Source organism: Panthera uncia, chromosome D2 (assembly GCF_023721935.1).
Source record: "Panthera uncia isolate 11264 chromosome D2, Puncia_PCG_1.0, whole genome shotgun sequence".
In the NCBI taxonomy this organism is placed as follows: domain Eukaryota; kingdom Metazoa; phylum Chordata; class Mammalia; order Carnivora; family Felidae; genus Panthera; species Panthera uncia.
In genome coordinates, this window is record NC_064818.1 from 51,331,443 (window position 1) to 51,352,038 (window position 20,596).

The 20,596-nt window shown below is 36.8% G+C and overlaps 1 protein-coding gene across 8 annotated transcripts in view; it reads left to right on the forward strand.

Annotated features, from left to right (window-relative positions):
- EXOC6 (exocyst complex component 6) overlaps positions 1-20,596 on the forward strand; it is a 302,754-nt gene that overhangs the window by 240,348 nt on the left and 41,810 nt on the right. For 7 of the 8 annotated variants that reach the window (XM_049646393.1, XM_049646388.1, XM_049646391.1 and 4 more), the window contains one exon: positions 5,165-5,306. In XM_049646393.1, the coding sequence (XP_049502350.1) occupies positions 5,165-5,306 (142 nt within the window). Of the gene's footprint in view, positions 1-5,164; positions 5,307-20,596 lie in introns of those variants that run through there. The other variant, XR_007460940.1, reaches the window with a different exon arrangement.

Sequence of the window (20,596 nt, forward strand, 5' to 3'; positions counted from 1 at the left end):
TGTGTGTGTGTGTGTGTGTGTGTGTGTGTGTGTGTGTGTGTGTGTGTCACTCTCTCTCTCTACCCCTCCCCACTCATGCTCTGTCTCTGTCTCTCAAAAATGAAAAAATGTTAAAAACATAAAATAAAATAATAAAAGGCCACCAAAGTTTGATGAGCCCTATTGGAAGTTTTGAATGAAAGAGAAATAGCCATGTATTACAGCTATCTTAAAGTTTTCCCAGTTTGGGGAGTTTTTTCCCCCAACTTTAAAATGATTGTGTTCTATTTAATTTCTGTGTGTGTATGTATGTGTGTGTGTGTGTTCCTAAGAGCAAGCATTTGTGTTACAGTCTCATATCCTTATGATTGGGAATTGTTAGGAGGAGAAAAGCCAGAAAAGGGAGAATGGGAATTCCTACTTCACTATGGGATTATGGTTAGCTGATGTGAGAACCAACTCTTTTGGGGCTAGAGCTACTTTAGGGGGAGATAGAAAGGGTATGAGAAGACTATAGAGGTGTCAAAGAGGTATTTTGGAGAATGTTGGAGGTGTTTAGAGTTGAGTATATTTTGATAGACCTATGAATGTTTTTGGCATAATCTCAAAAATCTGTCTTCAAGATAGTGTTATAAAGTTATTAAAACTCACTGAAGGAATTCATCTTGATATTTAACCCTTTCTAACTCACCCATTCTGTATTATTGGGAATCTGAGACATTTCAGTGTTCTATATGTCAGTATTACAGTGTTCAGACAGAAGCCTATTTTAGGAGCTAGAAGGATCTTTGTGCATTTGTGAAGTCATCTTGGGGAAATTTTCATGTATTCTAATGTTTTAGGTATGTTTTTTCATGATTTATTTAATACATTCTTTACATATGAGCAAGATGTAGTTTTATATAGTAAAACTTTAGATTAGTGGTTCGTATATAAAATGGAAGAATAATAAATTTCTTAAGTTAAAATATCTACTTTTCAACTAGACATATTTTCTCATATTTCAATTAGGAATTTATTTCTAATTTTAGTGTTTACTTCACATTTGATGAAAGACTTCACTCTTTTAGTCTGTTAGTTTTTAAAAAGGCTATGCATTGTGGCTCTTTGGGAGACTGACCAATTCATCAATACTTCCCTTTCTCTTTTGCCTTTCCTTTGAAAAGACTATTTCACAGTCTCAACTGAAATTTATGCAGCAAATGGAGAGGCAGTGATTTAGAATAATATGGCAATATTTTACTGCTTTAATTTAAACAACTTAAAAAATTAATAACTTAAATAATTGTAAAAAGCCGTACAGAATCAGAATTAGTTAATAAGTTCTGTTGCCAGTGTTAGAGTTAATATTCAAATTGACCATGATTTTACTTCAGTTTTCCATTTTTTTCTGACAAGAGTTATGTAACCTTTTAAAACAAAACCTGTTATCAATTTAAAGAACAATAAATGCAATGCACAATATTTTTGAGTCTATATATTTCTTTTTACTTAAATAAAAAGTAGTTTATTGTGCAAAGTTGACCTTTTGTGGGAATATAAATAGAGTAAAATGGATTCTCCTGGGATCTTTAAGGAAGGGAGACCAATACAGAAAGAATGGTTGTGATTTCAAGAGCACATTTTTATGTTACATGTAGTTGAGAGAGAATGAAAGCAGCATTGAAAAATGCTTTCAAATAATTACTGTTGAAATCAAACCTTTCTTTTTTTATTAGATCTTTGAAATAAGAGAATGGTGAGACACAAATGAAAACTTCAAATGAAAATTTAAATGTGTCAAATTAGTTTTTAAGTATTCTACATTTCTCCTATTATTATATCAGAGTAGATCTATCAAAACATTACTTTGAAACCAAAACAGTTTTGAGCCATAATCTAATAAAATGTGTTGTATTTTTGTTACCATGTCATTTTGCGGTGTTTCAAAGGAAATGGAGTATCTTTAGCCTAATCTATAATAGTAAATTATTTTAGAAATTTGGCTTGACATACAAACAGATGTGTTTTCTTGATTCCTTTTAAACTGAGGGTTGGTGGTTTGTGGTTTATTGTTCCTGTGATTGGCATTAAAAGCCTTATTTCACAGCTTGCAGTGAGGGACTATTGGGTAAAGAGTGGCTGTGTTCCACAAACTAAATTCAAAAAGTGTCAATCAGGGTCTCACATAGGTTGCCTAGAGAATGAGTTTTCTTACTGATTTCACCAAATGTCGCCTCATGCTGTCTTTGATTGGCACAGCCTGGCAGGGAGGATGGATGAATCTGTCACCGACTGGTTAATTGTGTTGCTGGTCTCAGTCTGACATCAGGTCTTTGACTCTTAAGTGGCTCAATACAAAACAAATTAGCAGATTGTAGTCATATTTCTCATTCTATATGCTTTGACTTTGTTGAATGCAGTCCATAAATCATATTGACTGACACACAAGTAAATGATGAAAGCTGCTTTTGAGACATGGATCTAGAAAGCAGCGCTGTGAAGGTGCCATGGAAGGATGCATATGGTTGACCCTTTGGGAATTTCCTAGGAGCCAAATGTCTCCTTACCACAATTGTTCTTAGAAGAAAAGCTTTTGGGTAATGCAAAAAGGATCTAATATGTCAGCAGATTCTCTTTTACAAGTTCCTTTGAAATATAAGAAGTTTGTCTAAGGGTTTTCTCTCTTTGCAAGTTGTTTTTCAGCAAAATGTTAGAGGAGGGTAAAAAAGTAGTTACCTTTAAAAGTTTGGCAGGTGTTTTTACTTACTTGGTGAACTTTGTGTTAAAGAGAAAGAAAATGTTAATAATAGTTGCAATTAATTTTTCAGATGAGGGCAGCAGAAATTTCTAGGTGCTTGAAATTTATTATTTTGGTTTTGTCTGTTAAAAAACAGAGCATCTCTAATGAAACAGGCTAGTTTTTAAAGATCATTCATTGCAAAAGTACTTAGATTATTTTTGTTTAGAAAATGATAATATTATAAGAATGTCAATAATAAAAACAATAGTAATGTTCAGAAAGGGGTGTTTTGTTTATGCCAAATGTACAAGGGCTACATCAGAAATGAATTGCCATAGGTATTTTTTGGGTGTGTAAATATTTGGAACATTAAACATTTTCTCTCTAAATATAAGTAATAGATGGAAATTTATGAATATTTGTGCACATTTTATGGTTAGGAATTAAACATTTTTTTAAAATGTATAATCTTATAGAACTTTTAACATACTTACAGAATCCAAACCTTTTATATTAACTTTAATTTGGGGCTATAAAAAGAACTTACTTCATTTGAAGATTTATAAAATATTTTACAAATACTTTAATCTTGTATCTTTGAGAACAATAAGCCTGTATTTAATATGTTTAATCAGAAGAAATTTAGTATTAGGGTTTTATTATTACGTATGTTGTTTAAACAAAAAGTTAAATTAGCGTGCACGTGTGTGTGTGTGTGTGTGTGTGTGTGTGTGTGTGTGTGTTACCTATTTCCACTAAGTTTATGGAATAGCTGCCTCTATTTCTGTACTCTTACCATCATTTTTGGCTCCAGTACTATTGTTATATAGTCTTTTGTACCTTCAGAACCCATGTTGAATTTTAAGTATCACTTTAAAATTATACCACTTACCTTGTACAGTGTGTTTACTTATGAAATGAATATAATAGTAATTTAGGGGGGCAATTTATTAATCTGTTTTTCAGTTAGTATATTATAGAGGCAACATAAGTAGAACATGGAGCTGATTGGATGGAGAAGTACATGAAACTAAAATGCAGTAGTTGTTCCATTGGGTCAAAATTACATTCCTGTTAAGTATTGTCAAGCCTGTTACATTATAATTAAATTACATGCCATTGATTTCTCCTCTTTCTACGTTTTTGTCCCCCTCCCATTCATATTGATATTATGGTGCTTGGGGAATGGAGCTGCATGTCTCCCAGACTAATTCCTCTTGGGTTTGGGGGATCTTGAAGCATGCTGGGTTTTGCATTGTTTGTTACATTCCTTTTTGGCAGTTCATCAGTATCTGTCAAATATATTGTTTGCATTGGCTTTTATCTCTACGTTTTTGATTGAGAAATTGAGATTCCATTTTAGATACAGTTTTTCACTGCATAGTGTCTAGATGCTAAAGACTTACTCAAAAAGATTGCCTTGTTTCTAGCCTGACTTTAAATGTGTAGTTTAATGAACAAATGTTCTAATAAATATCTGAAAAATATATTTATGTTCTTTCTTACTTCCCTGACAGATCAACTGTGTAAAACATTTCTGTACTAATTTAGTGAAGCATTTATGTTTAGGAGATTTTTTCATGACTTGATTAGCCTTTGTGAAAGTAGGAAAAGAATAATTATCAAATAGCACTGAGTAAATATTTATTAATGCAGATGAGGCAAAACATGGCACATTTTCCAAAAGTCATTATTTCTGACCATATTCATGGATCTTTGAATCCTATCACAGGAGTTAGTCCATCACCAAATCACATCGTTGTAGGTTGAAGACAGAAATACTAGGAGCAGTATTAGACAGGAAAACTATACAGGACAGAGTCTTTATAGTAATTTGTAATTTATTTTAAGCTTTTAATTGAAATCTGTCTAAAGAAGCAGTTTATACTAAAAGTGATGTAATGTGATTCAGCTTTGTAATCTAGAGATGAAACATGTAGCCTTAATTAAGGCTATCAGGGAAAATTTCTGTAGTTTTTAGGAGCTATTATGGTAGAAAATATTTTATAATGATACAAATGTGAAAGAAAACCACAAATATTTGTAGTTTACTTAACCATATATTTCTAAATTATCAGATGATTTTAAAACTAAATTTAGAAAAAAAAAACCTAAATTTAGGTCTGTAGATGATTTTGAAATCATGTTGGTAGGACATTTCAAGAGGTCTAAAATAATAATTCATGTGTTTTTTACCTGTCTTTTAATTTTCCTGAGTGCAGTTAGAACTTCAATGATATTTGTGTCCTGAGGAGGATAAGTAAACAAGATTAATTTTAATTCCTGTGCTAAAAGCATAGCCACTCAGAATACAGAAATAGAAAGGCCAATAATCACTGTTGTACCCCCTAAAAGACAACAAAAAGAATGTCAGGTATATAACTTTTCTGATACTTTATGGTGTATTTCTGTGTTTACTTATTTGCTTATTTATGTTTTGTTTTTGGTATTTGTTTTAAACAGGGGAAAGTTGCCCAGACTGCTTGCATGTCAGCCTGCCAGCATCTGTCAACATCCTTAATGCAGATGCTATTGGACAGTGAGTTAAAACAGATAAGCATGGGAGCCGTTCAGCAGTTTAACTTAGATGTCATACAGTGTGAATGTAAGTACCTTACTGGTTAAATCTCATGCATTTCTAGGAATCTATATTTAAATTATATGAAAAAAATGGTATATAGAAGGATAGTTCAGAAAAGAGGGAAAAGGCCTGGATCAGTGAGATTTTCAGCAGCCTTAGAAGTGACTTCTTTCCAGAAAGAGAAAAATACCTCATCTTCAGTTTAGGGCCTCTAGAGCTCTATCTAGAAAGCACTGAAGTGGCAGTACAGACTGGGATAATTGAAAAATGATTCATTTTCCTCCCCAGTCCTTTTTCTGGTCATTCTTGCCAGGACACTCCTAACATTGGTCATAAATGAATGAAATCATTCTAAGTTTGTCATTCTTACTTTATCGGTAGGCAGTTTTTGTTTTTGTTTTTGTTTTAAGTTTATTTATTTTGAGAAAGAGAGAAAGCACTAATTGGGGAGGGGCAGAGAGAGGGGAAGAGAGAGAGAATCCCAAGCAAGCTCCAGCCCAGGAACCATGAGATCACGACCTTAGCCAAAGTCAGATGCTTAACGGACTGAGCCACCCGGGCACCCTGGTAGGTAGCTTTTTAGGTAATTGCTGGAAAGATAATCTTAGGACCCCACATTCCAAATGAAGCTTCTTTTATATTCTGAATATTTGGTTCTCATTCCCCCCCCCCCAATTTTTTAAGCTTTTACCTTTGCCATTGTTTTTCACTGTTTTCTGTAGGCAAGAGGTGAGCAGATTCTATTATCTAATGTTGACATTAGCCAGTCTGCTTCAAACCGAGATGTGCTGTTTGGTTATTAGCCTTGTTTATATATGCTTCTGGATGTGTGTTCTATCACCTTAAATTATAACCTTAAATAAAGAATGTAAGTATACAGAGCAATTTTCAAACATTGCTTTCAAATGAATGGTACACTGATTAAATAATGAAAGTCTCTGGTTGACAATTCAGCCAGGCACCACTGTTGATAAATTGGAAATCAGTGGGGCACAAGAAGGATTATAAAATATTTGTCTGAGGCAAATTTTGCAATAATTTGCTGATGTTGATCAGCAGTTTGCAGCTGAAGCAAGAGTGACTTTTTTTCAACAATTATTGAATATTTGCCCACTGTATAAGGCATTCTGCTAAGAAAAACATAATTAATATTAAAAAGAATAATCATGTAAGCTGTTTGATCAAGATCAGCACAAAAAAATAAGTCCAAAGTTTTTTTGAAACGTACCTATTCCCTTCAAAAAAAAAAAAAAAGAGAGATGCTTATTCACAAAGGAAAAGGAAATTAGTTTTTCCTTAGGGAAGAGAAGCATTCATTTTCTTTTCCTAAAAAGCCTTTCTATTTTCTCTAGTTAGAAAACGTTTATTATATATCTTTCTCAAAATAAAACTATCATTTTAAAAATGGTATTTAGGGATGCCTGGGTGGCTCAGTTGGTTAAGCATCTGACTATTTCGGCTCAGGTCATGATCTCACAGTTTGTGAGTTCTAGACCTACTTTGGGCTCCATGCTGACAGCACACAGCCAGGTTAGGATTCTCTGTCTCCCTCTCTCTGCCCCTCCCCTGCTCCCTCCCTCCCTCCTCTCTCTCTCAAAAGTAAGTATATAAACATTTAAAACAATAAAAAATATGTATATTTTTATATTGTATTTTAAAAATATTTATTAAAAAACACTTTTCCCCCCAAGTTTCTAAGCTCAAAGTAATTGTTATTCCATTCTACAAGTAGTTTGAAACTGATTTTTTTTTAAAGTTCTGTAAAAGTTATCTTATATGACATTACATATGTAAATATCTTACATAAATATTGCTTTAGGCATTTTGTGTTATTAGATCTTGAATGGATTCAGAATAATTGGGTGGTTCAACCCTTTATTGGCATTTGGTTATGTCTTCTGAGGTTTTTTGTTCAGAAATGGAAATTACAGTTTGGCTAGGTATCTTTAGGTATCTAGATCTTGTGTTCTCTTCCCTCTTCATAAAAGGCTAGCCTGGCTCTACTTACCGAAAGGTATATAAACCCCCAAATCTGTGCCTCTCTGCTTTCTATAGGATAGTTTCTACCTTCAGTTAACTTCTTATGTTGATATTTTCTTCTTCTTTTTTATTTTTTTTAATGTTTATTTATTTTTGAGAGAGAGACAGAGCGCAAGCAGGGGAGAGGCAGAGAGAGAGAGGGAGATACAGAATCCGAAACAGGCTCCAGGCTCTGAGCTGTCAGCACAGAGCCCGGCGCGGGGCTCGAACACAAACCTCGAAATCATGATCTGAGCCGAAGTCGGACATTCACCTGAGCTGAGCCACCCAGGCGCCTCTGTTGATATTTTCTTAAAGCACTGTTCTCTTGGAAGAGACCAAGAAGAATCCTAAGTATGAGGTATAACTCAGGAAATCTGAGTTCAAATACAAGAAGGGTAACCCCCAGCCTGATGGGGGCCAAGGTTCAGACTCTATAGATATGGAAAGGGAGAGACCAGAATTCAAAGACAAACCACCCAAGATAATTCAGCTTTCTTTAAGATTATGCCTATGGTTGGCACTGCTCCTTAATACTTATCATGTATTACTTAATCATTATTTAATACAGTATCATACATTTAGTACTCATGGAACAAATATAAACCAACATTACATTTTCCATGTTTATTCCACTCTCTTTCTGGCGTAAAAGACTTTCTCTACCCCCTATCATGACTTTTAGTGACTGATTCACAAATCACTTAAAAATGAAACAGCTTTTTTTCTAATGAATATATTAAGAGAATTAAGTTTTCATTTCATTTTAAGTAGTAGTTTTGTTTTTTTAAACCTGGAAGAAAGCAGTATTTTCTTTTTCTTGTTTTTCTTTTCTTTTTTTTTAATTTAAGATTTTATTTTTAAGTAATGTCTACACCCAGCGTAGGGCACAAACCCACAACCTGGAGACCAAGAGTCGCATGCTGTACTGACTGAGCCAGCCAGGCACTCCAGAAAGCAGGTTTTTTAAATACACAGTTTAGGGGTACCTGAGTGGCTCAGTCAGTTCAGTGTTCCATTCTTGATTTTGACTCAGGTCATGATCTCATGGTTCATTAAACTGAGCCTGCATCAGGCTGTGTGCTGACAGGGCCAAGCTTGCTTCGGAATCTGTCTCTCCCTCTCTGTCTCTGCCCCTCCCTGCTCATGCTCTCTCTCTCTCTCTCAAAATAAATAAACCGTTTAAAAAATAAGGTAAAAGGTTTGTTTTCAGTATGAATGCAGTGTGTATGCTTTCTACATACTGGGGCAGGCAGAGGGGGAGAGGGATTTGGCTAGATAGGAGGAAGGCTAGAATGCATCATAGATTTGTGAAGAGAAGGGATCTGGATACCATAGGAATCAATTGGGGTATGGATCAGGAAGAAGATAGACAGGTAGTTCAAATGTAGAATCCTAAAAGCCAAACGATCATGGAGTTTCACCACTCACTTGGTAATAAAGATACACATACTCATCTACCTTGAAATCCTCTCTAAATAACCCTGCCAAGAAGTTGTCCAGCTAGTCCTTGAACATCCAGTTTGGGGGATTAACTACTCTTCCGAAAATGTGTTTCCGTATAATACATCACTCTATCAGTTTCTTAAAGTGAGGTGAAATCCCTTTCTCTCAACTTCTCTCAATGGAGCTAGTTCTACCTTGGCTACTGTCACCACTGCCTTTGTGCAAATTAGAAGTGGGATCCCTACTATAAGGAAAAGGTCCTCTAGAGTTGTCCCTTTTATATGAACTAGAAAAAGTTCACCCCTTTCCCAGCTGGACTCAACCCCCACCAAGGCACATGGCTTATCAAGTGAAATGTGAGCCCTTCCCTTCCTCCCCTCTCCTCTCCTCAGCTGGACACCCGTATGTAGTAAGCAGTCCGATACAGTCTGTATGTGGCAGTTCTGCCTAGGGTCATATAGAGAAAAAACAAATCCTCAGCCACAAGACCATTATATGAAAACTGCTCTTCCATCCTTCTAAATCTTCTGAAGGCCAGACATCAACAATTCCTCTTACTGTTCTCATGTAATACCATTTTAGATCCAAACATCTTCTTTGAACAAACTGGTTTGACTACCTTCTGTTTAATGTCTGGTACCCAAAGTTGACTACAGAGATACCCAGTTGTGGGAGAACCAGTCTAATCTGCAGTTGGACTATCAAATACATTGTGCCATAATCTGTACTTTATTAATAAAACCTAAACTACGATTACCTATTTTGGTTGCCAGAGTATACTCTTCTATTGTTGAAGCTGTAGTCTTCTAAAACCTCTGTATCGTTCTCTTCCTCTCTTTATATGCGTGTGTGTGTGTGCTTGAGGGGGTGGGGGGAGGGAGATTATTTTTTTTTTCAATGTATGAAATTTATTGTCAAATTGGTTTCCATACAACACCCAGTGCTCATCCCAAAAGGTGCCCTCCTCAATACCCATCACCCACCCTCCCCTCCCTCCCACCCCCCATCAACCCTCAGCTTGTTCTTAGTTTTTAAGAGTCTCTTATGCTTTGCCTCTTGAGGGAGGGAGATTATTAAGCTCTGTTTTCTTATTCTATACTTGTTTTGGGATTTTAAAGTTATCCCTATTAAATTTTAAGATTTGTCCCACAACTAACCTATTGAGATCTTTTTATATCAAAATTTAATATCATCCACAGATTTGTAATCATGCTTTTTATGTATTTAACGAGGCTACTAGCAAAATGTTGAACAAAACCATATAACTATGTCATGAGCTACAGGACATTAGTGGTTCTCAGAACCTGATCCCCAGGTGAGGACCTGAGAACTTGTTAGAAATGTGAATTCTTGGGTCCCACCTACTGAATTGGGAACTCTGGGCACCAGACCCAGCAGTTTCTCCTTAAATAGGACTCTTAGGTGATTTTGATGCACAGTAAACTTTGAGTACCACATTATATGGGCCTGCCCTTCATATTGACTTGTTTCCATTATTCAGAATTTTATGAGTCTCTTAAGAGGTTTTTTTCAGCCAGTTACTAATTCCCTAATTGAACCTAACTCATGGTTTTGCTCAAAGTAATGAGCAAATTTGTCAGATACCTTGCATATAGGGATAATAACGACCTTTGGATTTTTCTTCTCAATCAATCTACCCTTTAAAAGAAGAAAATGATACTACTACCATTCTTCATAAATCCATATAGACTCATAGTAATTACTTTCTCTTCAAGATGCTCAGAAATTGTTACTTAAAAGACAGTGACTGGTTCTTGAGATTAACATAAAATCTTACTACTCTGTGTTAATACTAGCAAGAGATCCAGAGTCCAAGGAATTCAGGTAGTAGGGATCAGGAATTAGAGACCATGAACCATCAGAGATCCTGGGAAACTTGAGGCTTACTTCAAAGAATTTAAGCAATAGGAGGTGAGCATGAAATATAAGCATCAAAATGGTCTTTATTCTGAATTAGAGTTTCCTTTAATTGGGTTTGATCAGAAAACAGAGTGTTTATTTTTCCATCATCATTACTTTGTGAAAACATTATATTTCCTAGGCCTCAGAGTGTTAGTCTGCTGGTAGAAACCATTGGACATCTCACTGAAGCTGGGGAAGTGGGAGGATGGAAATAATTTAGTTTCTGTCATCATTCAACCAAGTGCTTTTAGTTTTTGTTTGTTTTGTTTTATTTTTCTGGTGGTGAAAGACTTCTCAGTGATCTTTGTGCTCACTTACTGCTTTAAACAATTTTTTCTAGTATTCCTTGTGACACACATATTTGTGAATTAAACTGGCTTGCACTAAAATTTCAATCTGTATCTGACTTTTTTCCCATGTAAAGTCAACTGATTTATAAGAAGATTCATTTATTTAAATGTTTAATGAGAACCTATTACCCGTTATGTACTGGGAAATCCAGGATGAATGAAGCTTCAAAGATCTCAGTCTGGTTGGTTGGGAGGAGACAGACATGTAAATAACTACAATAGGACATAACAGTTTTTTTTTTTAATGTTTATTTATTTTTGAGACAGAGAGAGACAGAGCATGAACAGGGGTGGGGCAGAGAGAGAGGGAGACACAGAATCTGAAACAGGCTCCAGGCTCTGAGCTGTCAGCACAGAGCCCGACGCGGGGCTCAAACTCACGGACCGTGAGATCATGACCTGAGCTGAAGTCGGATGCTTAACCGACTGAGCAACCCAGGCGCCCCAACAGTTATTTTTTAATAATGATTCTTCGCATAAATATACATTGTAGTAGAGAGGGAGCAATTCTTCACTCCATGGGGTTGAGAAGATTGACCGTGATACAAGTGAAATTTGAACTGGGTCTTAAAGGATGAGTAAGATTTCATCAAAAGCAGGGAAGGGCATTCTGAGCAGAGGGAATGGCATAGACAAAAACACTGTGGTGAGAGAACACTTAGGGACACTTCAAACAGTCTTGTGTGACTAGACTACAAGATGCATGATGAAAGCGTTAGAAGATATGGCTGAAAAAAGTTAGACTTTATTTAATAAGCTTGGACTTTATTTAATAAGCAGTGGAGAGTTATGGAAGCTTTTTAATCAGGACTATGATATGATAAAATCTATCATAGAAAGTTAACTCTATGTCATGTGGAAATTGAACTGAAATGAGATAATGCAAGTAGGAAAACCTGGTAAAAGACTATAGAAATTTTTTGCATGACGGATAAAAAGAGCTTGACTTTGGGCAGTGGGGATGAAGAGAAAAGGGTAGACTCCAGACCTTTAGGAGGAGGAAATACATAAAATTGTTGAGTGGGTAATGGTATAATTTGATATGATTAAGATGGTTAGAATCACACAGTGGAAGAGACCTAGAGAATGCATGTCATGATTTGGATACTGAGGACAAGTGTGAAAAGGGAGAGAAAGAGGAGAGAAAGAGAGAGGGAGAGGAGGAGGGGCAGAGAGAGAAGAAGAGAGATTTAACATCCAGGATAGATAGTTAGATTCAACATAGAATTTTTAGTTGTAGGCACCTTGCAGAATGCTATGTTCACAGCATTATTTGTTGATAAATAAACAAATTAACAAATCAAGAAGTCTCTATAGGGGCGCCTGGGTGGCGCAGTCGGTTAAGCGTCCGACTTCGGCCAGGTCACGATCTCGCGGTCCGTGAGTTCGAGCCCCGCGTCAGGCTCTGGGCTGATGGCTCGGAGCCTGGAGCCTGTTTCCGATTCTGTGTCTCCCTCTCTCTGCCCCTCCCCCGTTCATGCTCTGTCTCTCTCTGTCCCAAAAATAAATAAAAAACGTTGAAAAAAAAATTAAAAAAAAAGTCTCTATAATTTACATTTGTCTCTTAAAGTTCTGCCTTTGTTGTCAAAAAGTTAAGGCCAACTGATATGCTATACTTTAACTCAAGACCATTTAAGTTGTTGATACAGATGTAACTAATCATTTATAAAAGTTCTTAACATATTTTATGAGTATGTTTAACCCTTTAACTCTTATCTGTTCTGAGCTAAAGAGTTAAAGTTTCTTTAATATATTCTTATGGGATGGGGCATCTGGGTAGCTCAGTTGGTTGTGTCTGACACTTGATTTCGGCTCAGGTCATTGATCCCACAGTTGGTGAGTTCAGGCCCCACATAGGGCTCTGCACTGACCATGTGGAGCCTGCTTGGGATTCTCTGTTCCCCCTCTCTCTCTCCCCTTCTTTCTCTCTCTCTCTCTCCCTCCCTCCCTCCTTTTCAAAAATAAACATTAAAAAAAAGAAAATCTCTATGAAAACAATATGTATTCTTATGGGGTTATTTTTACTACCCTTTTGGATTGTTTTCTTTTTTAACGCATACTAGGCAAAACTTGATAAAATGCCTGTTGGGTACCTGGGTGACTCCGTCGCTTAAGTGTCTGACTTCGGCTCAGGTCATGATCTCACGGTGCGTGGGTTCGAGCCCTGTGTCCAGCTCTGTGCTGACAGCTCAGAGCCTGGAGCCTGCTTCAGATTCTGTGTCTCCCTTTCTCTCTGCCCTTCCCCTGCTTGTGCTCCGTCTCTCTCTCTCACAAATAAATAAACATTGAAAAAAATTTTTTTTAAAGTCTGGGTTCAGGAATGCAGAATTATATGAACTTATGTAGAACTTTTTTTTTTAAGGTTTTACTTTTTAAGTAATCTCTACACCCAACATGGGGCTTGAACCTATAACCCAAGATCAAGAGACACATGCTCCACTAGTGAACCAGCCAGGTGCCCCCTTACATAGAATTTTTTAAAAAATTCTTTCAAATCAGCCTTAAGATGGTCTGAATATATGTCAGAAAGTTGAGACCATAGTTCCGGTCCTGGCTCTTTTTGGGCAAGTGACTTTGAAAAACCGACAATCAAGAGGCCTCAATTTTTCCTATAAAATGTAAGATTTGAAATTGATAATTTCCAAGATATATCCTAGTTTAAGATTGAGATGCAGAAAAATTTAAGGCAAAGCAATGTGGGGCTTTGGAGTAAATACACTAATTAATTCCTTATCTACTGTGTGTTTGGTATTTAGGCAACACAACGATAAACAAAATAGAAAAGATTGTTACTGTCTTGGGATTTAACCCCAGGGGAGGCAATCATTAAATAATTGCACCTGGTAAATATGATTGTAAATTGTTAAATTTTTTGGAAGTATTTGGTACTGTGAGAAAGTATAAGAAGTAGACCTAATTTAGAGAAAAATTTATATAGATTAAGAATATGAGGTAGGGTCTATGCATGAATGAAGTGGATACTTTTGATTAACTTGACTATAACCCACAATGCTACTATAACTACCTGGCTGGAGAAGTCAGGAAGGCGTCCATTTGGAATTGCAAATGTAGCTGCCTCTGAAAGCTGCATAGAACCTTTGATCCTATAATAGACTTTGTATAACTTCAAGAGAAATTGCTTCTTGGTTGGAAGAGGATTTTCCACGCTTGGTATGAAGCAGATGTTCTAAATCTTATGTGTGCTTTTGTTTTGTACTTACTAAACACCTGTTATATATTGGGCCCCGACATAGGTTCCTTACAAATGCAAATGCATAGAGGAAAAGATCAAAATGTCCTCTTAAGTTTTTATAAGGGTATCTCTGAAATCTTTTACATCACTAACAAAATACAGAGTATTTCCAGAGCATCAGGCAATCAGAAAGAGTTGAAGTACCCCAAAATAGATCTAGAATGTCCTTTAATACATTCTATATAAATATCCAAATGAGGGTATCCATTCCTAAGAGTTTAACATCTTAAATCCATAGGTGTTAGAAAAGCTCCAGATTGAAGAGTACTAGCCTCTGCTTCAATGGTGAGTTATTGAGGAACAGATGAATCTCTAGATGTAAAGGCCTTGGTCTTTTTCAATTTGGATAAAGGCTTAGCCCACTTAAAAAAAAAGATGAAGGCTCTTTATGGATTGCGTGTGTCTTTGTGCACGCACACACGGCTTTGACCTCAAGGCCTCTTAATGCTAGTCTTGAAAAGAGATCTATACCTCCAAATAAAAGGATTCAGGGAAAATCGTGTGGATATATCCATAGAACAGTATTTTCGTATCTCTCTCTTTTTTTTAAGTTTATTTATTTATTTTGAGAGACAGAGTGAGGGTGTGCAGAGGAGGGGCATAGAGAGAGGGAAAGAGAGAATCGCAAGCAGCTGTCAGTGTAGAGCCCAGTGCAGGGTTCTAACTCATGAACCCCTGAGATCATTACTTGAGCAAAAATCAAGAGTCGGACGCTTAACTGACTGAGTCACGCAGACGCCCCAGTGCCTCTTTTTAGTTTTGTTGTTGTTGTTGCTGTTGTTTTTGTTTGTTTGTTTGTTTGTTTCTGTTTTTGTTTTTGTTTGAGAGAGAACATGAACAAAGGAGGAGCAGAGAGCAGGGAACAGAGGATCCAAAGCAGGCTCTGCTCTGACAGCAGCAAGCCTGATGTGGGGCTTGTACTCACAAACTGTGAGATCACGACCTGAGCCAAAGTTGCTCAACAGACTGAGCCACCCAGACGCCTGCCCAGTGTCTCTTTCTGGATGCTATTTTGCCCCTGTGAATTGGTCCTGGTTTTAATAGACATAAGGTATCAGATAAGACTACTTTGCCCATATGTAATTCCAGGAGCGATGATTAGATACTACTTTATATAAAAGTGAGGTGATGAATGTAGAGGGGCATTTGGTCCTAGAGGCTTATACCCCATTGCTGCCAACCACATGTAACAATGTAAGTCTAAGACTCAAGAATTCTAATAAGACCCTGGACTCCCAGGCATGAGTTCTTCATGATCAGAAAAACCACTAGATGGTGCTCTTAGTCATTCCTTCTAATGACACAACTGGTGCACTTCAAATACTTTCTTTGCCTAGCCAGAATTTGAGTTCTACCTAGCTACTTTAAATCTTCAGCTCTAGCAAGAAACAGAATCATAAGGAATCTCTTCAATATGCAGACTATTTTCAGTCATTTTATTTAGTTACAAAATTATTCCATTTTATATGCCCCTGCTTTGCCATCCACAGGCAGTCTTCAGACTAGCCTCACCTCCTCACCCTCTCTTTCAATCATTTGTCAATTCTTTTGGTCTTTTTGCTCTTATGACTCTTTCTTTCCCTTCCCCCCCCCCCCCCCCCCCCTCTTTCAATTTTTTTTTTATTTTTTTTGGCTTTTTTCTCTTTTGACCCTTTCTTTCCCTTCCCCCCCCCCCCCCTGACAATTCTACATGTCCTGTGTAGATGTTGTCCAAATAATGCACATTCCCTACCCCACAGTAAAAATAGCTGTCTGCCTAGGACAAGATTGTTTAAGGACTTATTTCCTCTGTATTTAATTTCAGGGAAGGTTTTGTACTTCCATGCCAGGATATATACTTACAGTCTGACATCCTAGCAGTCTTTGTACTCCCATACCAAATCCTGCACGTCTTTATTTAGATCCTGAAGGCAAATTGCTTTGTTATATATACAAATAACTTGTGTTTTTATCTACAAATATTCTTTAGTATCTTAAAACTTAAGAGATGGGTAATTTGGAAGACATTTTTTGGTCATTATAATCACAGTTTACATAGCATGTATTATTTTTTGCTTTCAGTTTTCTTCTAAATTAATTCAGACTTGTCCTCTTCCTGGTTAGGTTGATATAGCAGAGGTTTACTCTGTTATTTTAAATGACCTTCCCAGTAAGATCAGACATCTCCCTTTCTAGTCTTTCTTTTAGGGTATTTTAAAACTTTGGATCATTTATTATTATGAAGTTCCATATTCTAGCATAAAATAAGAGGAAATGAGTATATCATGAAGGTATTTTGCTTTCAAAAAATAAATGGTCAAATTGGACATTTAAGAGAAAAAAACCCCAGGGGTGCCTGTGTGGCTTAGTAGTTAGGTGTCTGACTCTTGATTTCAGCTCAGGTTATGATCTCCCAGCTTATGGGATTGAGCTCTGTGTGGGGCTCTGTGCTGATAAGGCAGAGCCTGGTTAGGATTCTCTCTCCCTCTCTCTTTGCCCCTCCCATCTCTGTGCTGTTCCACATGTGCGCGCTCTCTCTCTCTCTCTCTCTCTCTCTCTCTCAAAATAGATAAATGTTTAAAAAAAGAGGGGAAAACCCCCCAAGTTTTATACTAGCTTTATTTAAGGAAAAAAAAAAAGATTAGGGCTCCTGGGTGGCCTAGTCAGTTAAGTGTCCAACTTTGGCTCAGGTCATTATCTCATGGTTCATGAATTAGAGCCTCTTGTCGGGCTGTCTGCTGTCAGCACAGATTCCATTTAGGATCCTCTGTCTTCCTCTCTACCCCTTCCCCCCTCTCAAAAATAAATAGTAAACATTAAAAAAAATACTTTAGGGGTGCCTCGCTGGCTCAGTCAGTGGAGCATGAGAGTCTTGGTCTTGGGGATGTAAGTTCAAGCCCCACCCACGTTGGGTGAAGGTATTACTTAAAAACAAAATCTTTTGGGGCATCTGGGTGGCTCAGTTAAGCCTCAGACTCTTGATCTCAGCCCAGGTCATAGTCTCACAGTTGTGGAAGTGAGCCCCATGTCAGGATTCATGCTGACCATGGAGCCTGCTTGAGATTCTCTCACTCTTTCTGCTGCCTTTTTCTGACCCCCCTAAAAAAACAAAAACAAAAAACAAAACTTTAGAAAGCCCAGAAACTTTTTTTTTTCCTGGAAACTATGTTTAAATTTTATTGGAAGACCAGGATCAATGCGTGTTTGTTTGTTGGTTGGTTGGTTTTTAATTCATTTTGAAAGAGAGAAAGATAGCACAAGCAGAGGAGGGGCAGAGACAAAGGGAGAGAAAGAGAATCCCAAGCAGGCTCCCTGCTGTCAGCACAGAGCCTGATGCAAGGCTTGAACTCATGAACCATGAGCTCATGACCTGAACTAAAATTGAGTCTGATGCTTAACTGGACTGAACCATACAGGCACTCCCAATTCGTGTTTTTTAGCCTCATGGCATGGCTAAGTGACACAGACACAGATATCATAATAGGAAAGTAGGATTATTAAATAGAAATAGTGAAAAGATGACTGGAGGGAAAACCTAGAAACCCCAAAATATGACAAATCATATACAAAATGAGGATCTGGATGAGCCAAGAAGGAATCTGAAGATAATACTTAAAGGGATTCCAAAAATTAATATTCAATGCTTTAAAACTTCAGAGGTTGAAATCTATCTCTAAAATTATTGGGACCATTGGGGCACCTGGGTGGCTCAGTCGGTTAAGTGTCCAACTTCAGGTCATAAATTCGCCTTTGTGAGTTCAAGCCCCATGTCGGGCTCTGTGCTGACAGCTCAGAGCCTGGAGCCTGCTTTGGATTCTGTGTTTCCCTCCCTCTCTGCTCTTCCCTTGCTCACGTTCTGTCTCTCTCTCAAAAATAAATAAACATTTTTTAAAATTAAAAAAAAATAAAATTATTAGGACCAATAGGCAATATTAATAGAAATGAATTTTTTTTTTTTTTTTTTTTTTGCTGCAAAAAGGTGATTTTATTAAAGCACAGGGACAGGACCCATGGGCAGGAAGAGCTGCACTGCAAGTGTTGGGGGATGACCGTTTTATGGAGTCGGCAGAGAAATGAATTATTTTTATTTTCATTCATTCATTCAACACATTTACTGGATATTTCCGATACACCAGACATGGATTATATAAAAGTAAAAGAAATGATCTCTGCGTCTCACAAGTTTCTTGTTTAGTGGAAGAACTCAACAATTTAGTTTTAATTAGTAAAAACAATACCCCTAATGTTTTTGAGCCATCCTCAATTATTTTGAAATAAATGTAGTATATAAACACAGAATGTTTTAGCTCTACAGTCCATTAGCCATATGTGGCTATTAAACTTAAATTAACTAAAAATTCAGTTAAGTGCAGATACATAACATTTCCATTATTGAATAACATTCTATTGGACAGCGCCATTCATGAGCTAAACAACAAGCTACATAATATATCAATTACCAAGACTGGATAGCATCCCTTTAGAATTTATTTGTTCATTTGTTCAGTTTTCCTTCATTCATTTAAGAAACTTCTATTGACTACTCATTACATGTCAGACATCGTGCTAGGTGATAGGGATTCTCTACCCTAGGGAGTTCCTGGTCAGGTGGGAAGACCCAGACAGATAAACAATTATAAGATAGCAAAATAGGTGGTGTAGAGAGGCTAACCCAGCCTGTGGGGTAATGAAGATGATTGAATGGAAGGATAAGTAAGAGTTATCTGATGGAAAAGAAGAGGAGAAAGGCAAACAATTAAAAGATAGCAAAATGGGTGGTGTGGTTAGCCTGTGCACAGGAAGTTGCAGTGAGAACAAGAAGAGACTCACCCAGCTTGTAAGATAATGGAAGTTTTTCACTGAAGGTGATGATTGAATGGAAGGATAAGTAAGAGTTATCTGATGGAAAAAAAGGGGAGAAAGGCTGCTCCAGGCAGAAGGATAACAGAAACTATGGAAAGGGACTGTGGCATATGCAAGGAAGTGCAGGTAGTTTGGTATAGAAAGAGTTTAAGGTGCTCCTAGGGAAGTGGTAAGAGATGAGGCTAAAGAAATAGGCACAGGCCAGATTATAAAGGACCTTTTTTGTCTTGCTTTATTGTGAAGGTGATGGGGAACCATTGAAAAAAATGTTAAACTATGAAGTGGCACCAATCACATTTATATCTTACATAAATCACACAGGGAGTAGTGGATGGAAGAGTGGCACAGAAGAAGCAGAGAGATCAGAAAGGAGTGTGTGTTAACATCCAAGCAAGAAGATAGCTTGGACTAAGGTAGAGTCAGATTCAGACTCAAGATGTTTCAGAAGGTAGAGACAACAGGACTGAGTGAATTTGAGTTTTAAAGAAGAAAAAAATATGAAGCCATTGAACAAATTGAATAGCATATAATTACAAATGGTCCTCGGTACCAGATGACTATCAGATTGCTAAATTGTCTTCTATCCCTAGAACACATTTGAGAAGAAGCCTGAGAGCTATAAATTAGTAAGTGGCACTTCCATATTAGTTAGGTTCTTGTGAGAGATAGGATAAAAGATAGAGGCTAAATATTTGATCAGATTCTGGATCAATGGATTGAATGCTAGGAGATCTGAATTAGCTATGTGATCCTGGGAATGTCACGACATGTTTAATTTTTTAATCTATGAAATGAAGTACTGAGTGGCTTTTAAAAGCCTTCAGGAGACTAGTGAAAGTATTTCAAAGGGAGTTTCTCTTCTAGCTGCAAGATTTTATGATCCATCATCTGCATGTCCTATTTACTAAAATAAGTTATTGTGATGATCAAAGTAGGTGGTGTGTGAGAAAGTGCTTTGTAAACTGTGAGGTGCTATTTAAATGTATGGTACTATTATAATTTTGACACTAAGCTCTTTGGTTTGATGCCAAGTAATGGGGCTTAAACTACAGTGCCTTAAATAGGAACTTCTGAAAGAGAAGAAAATGGCAGATTATTTTCAGTCCAGAAAAATTCTGGTAGATTAAGATATTAATCTTAATCTGGGAGAGAAATCTGGGAGAATTAGATAATAATTGAAATTGAGTTTATTTTTATGCCTGATATATAAAGTAAGTTTCCTTGTGTTAAAGGAAGTATTTATTTTCTGTGTATGGGTATGTATACGTGGAAATGGTAGAAGCTGAGCTAACATTTACAGCCTTGGTGGGAAACCATTAGGGATTCATAGTGAACTGTTACTTGGAAACAGTAGCCTGAGATTGTGGTCAAAACAGCCAACAATATACTGGGTGGTCTTAAGAAAACTACTTTTTACTCTTTAAATTAAAAAGTACTTTTGGGGCACCTGGGTGGCTCAGTCAATTAAGTGTCTGACTCTT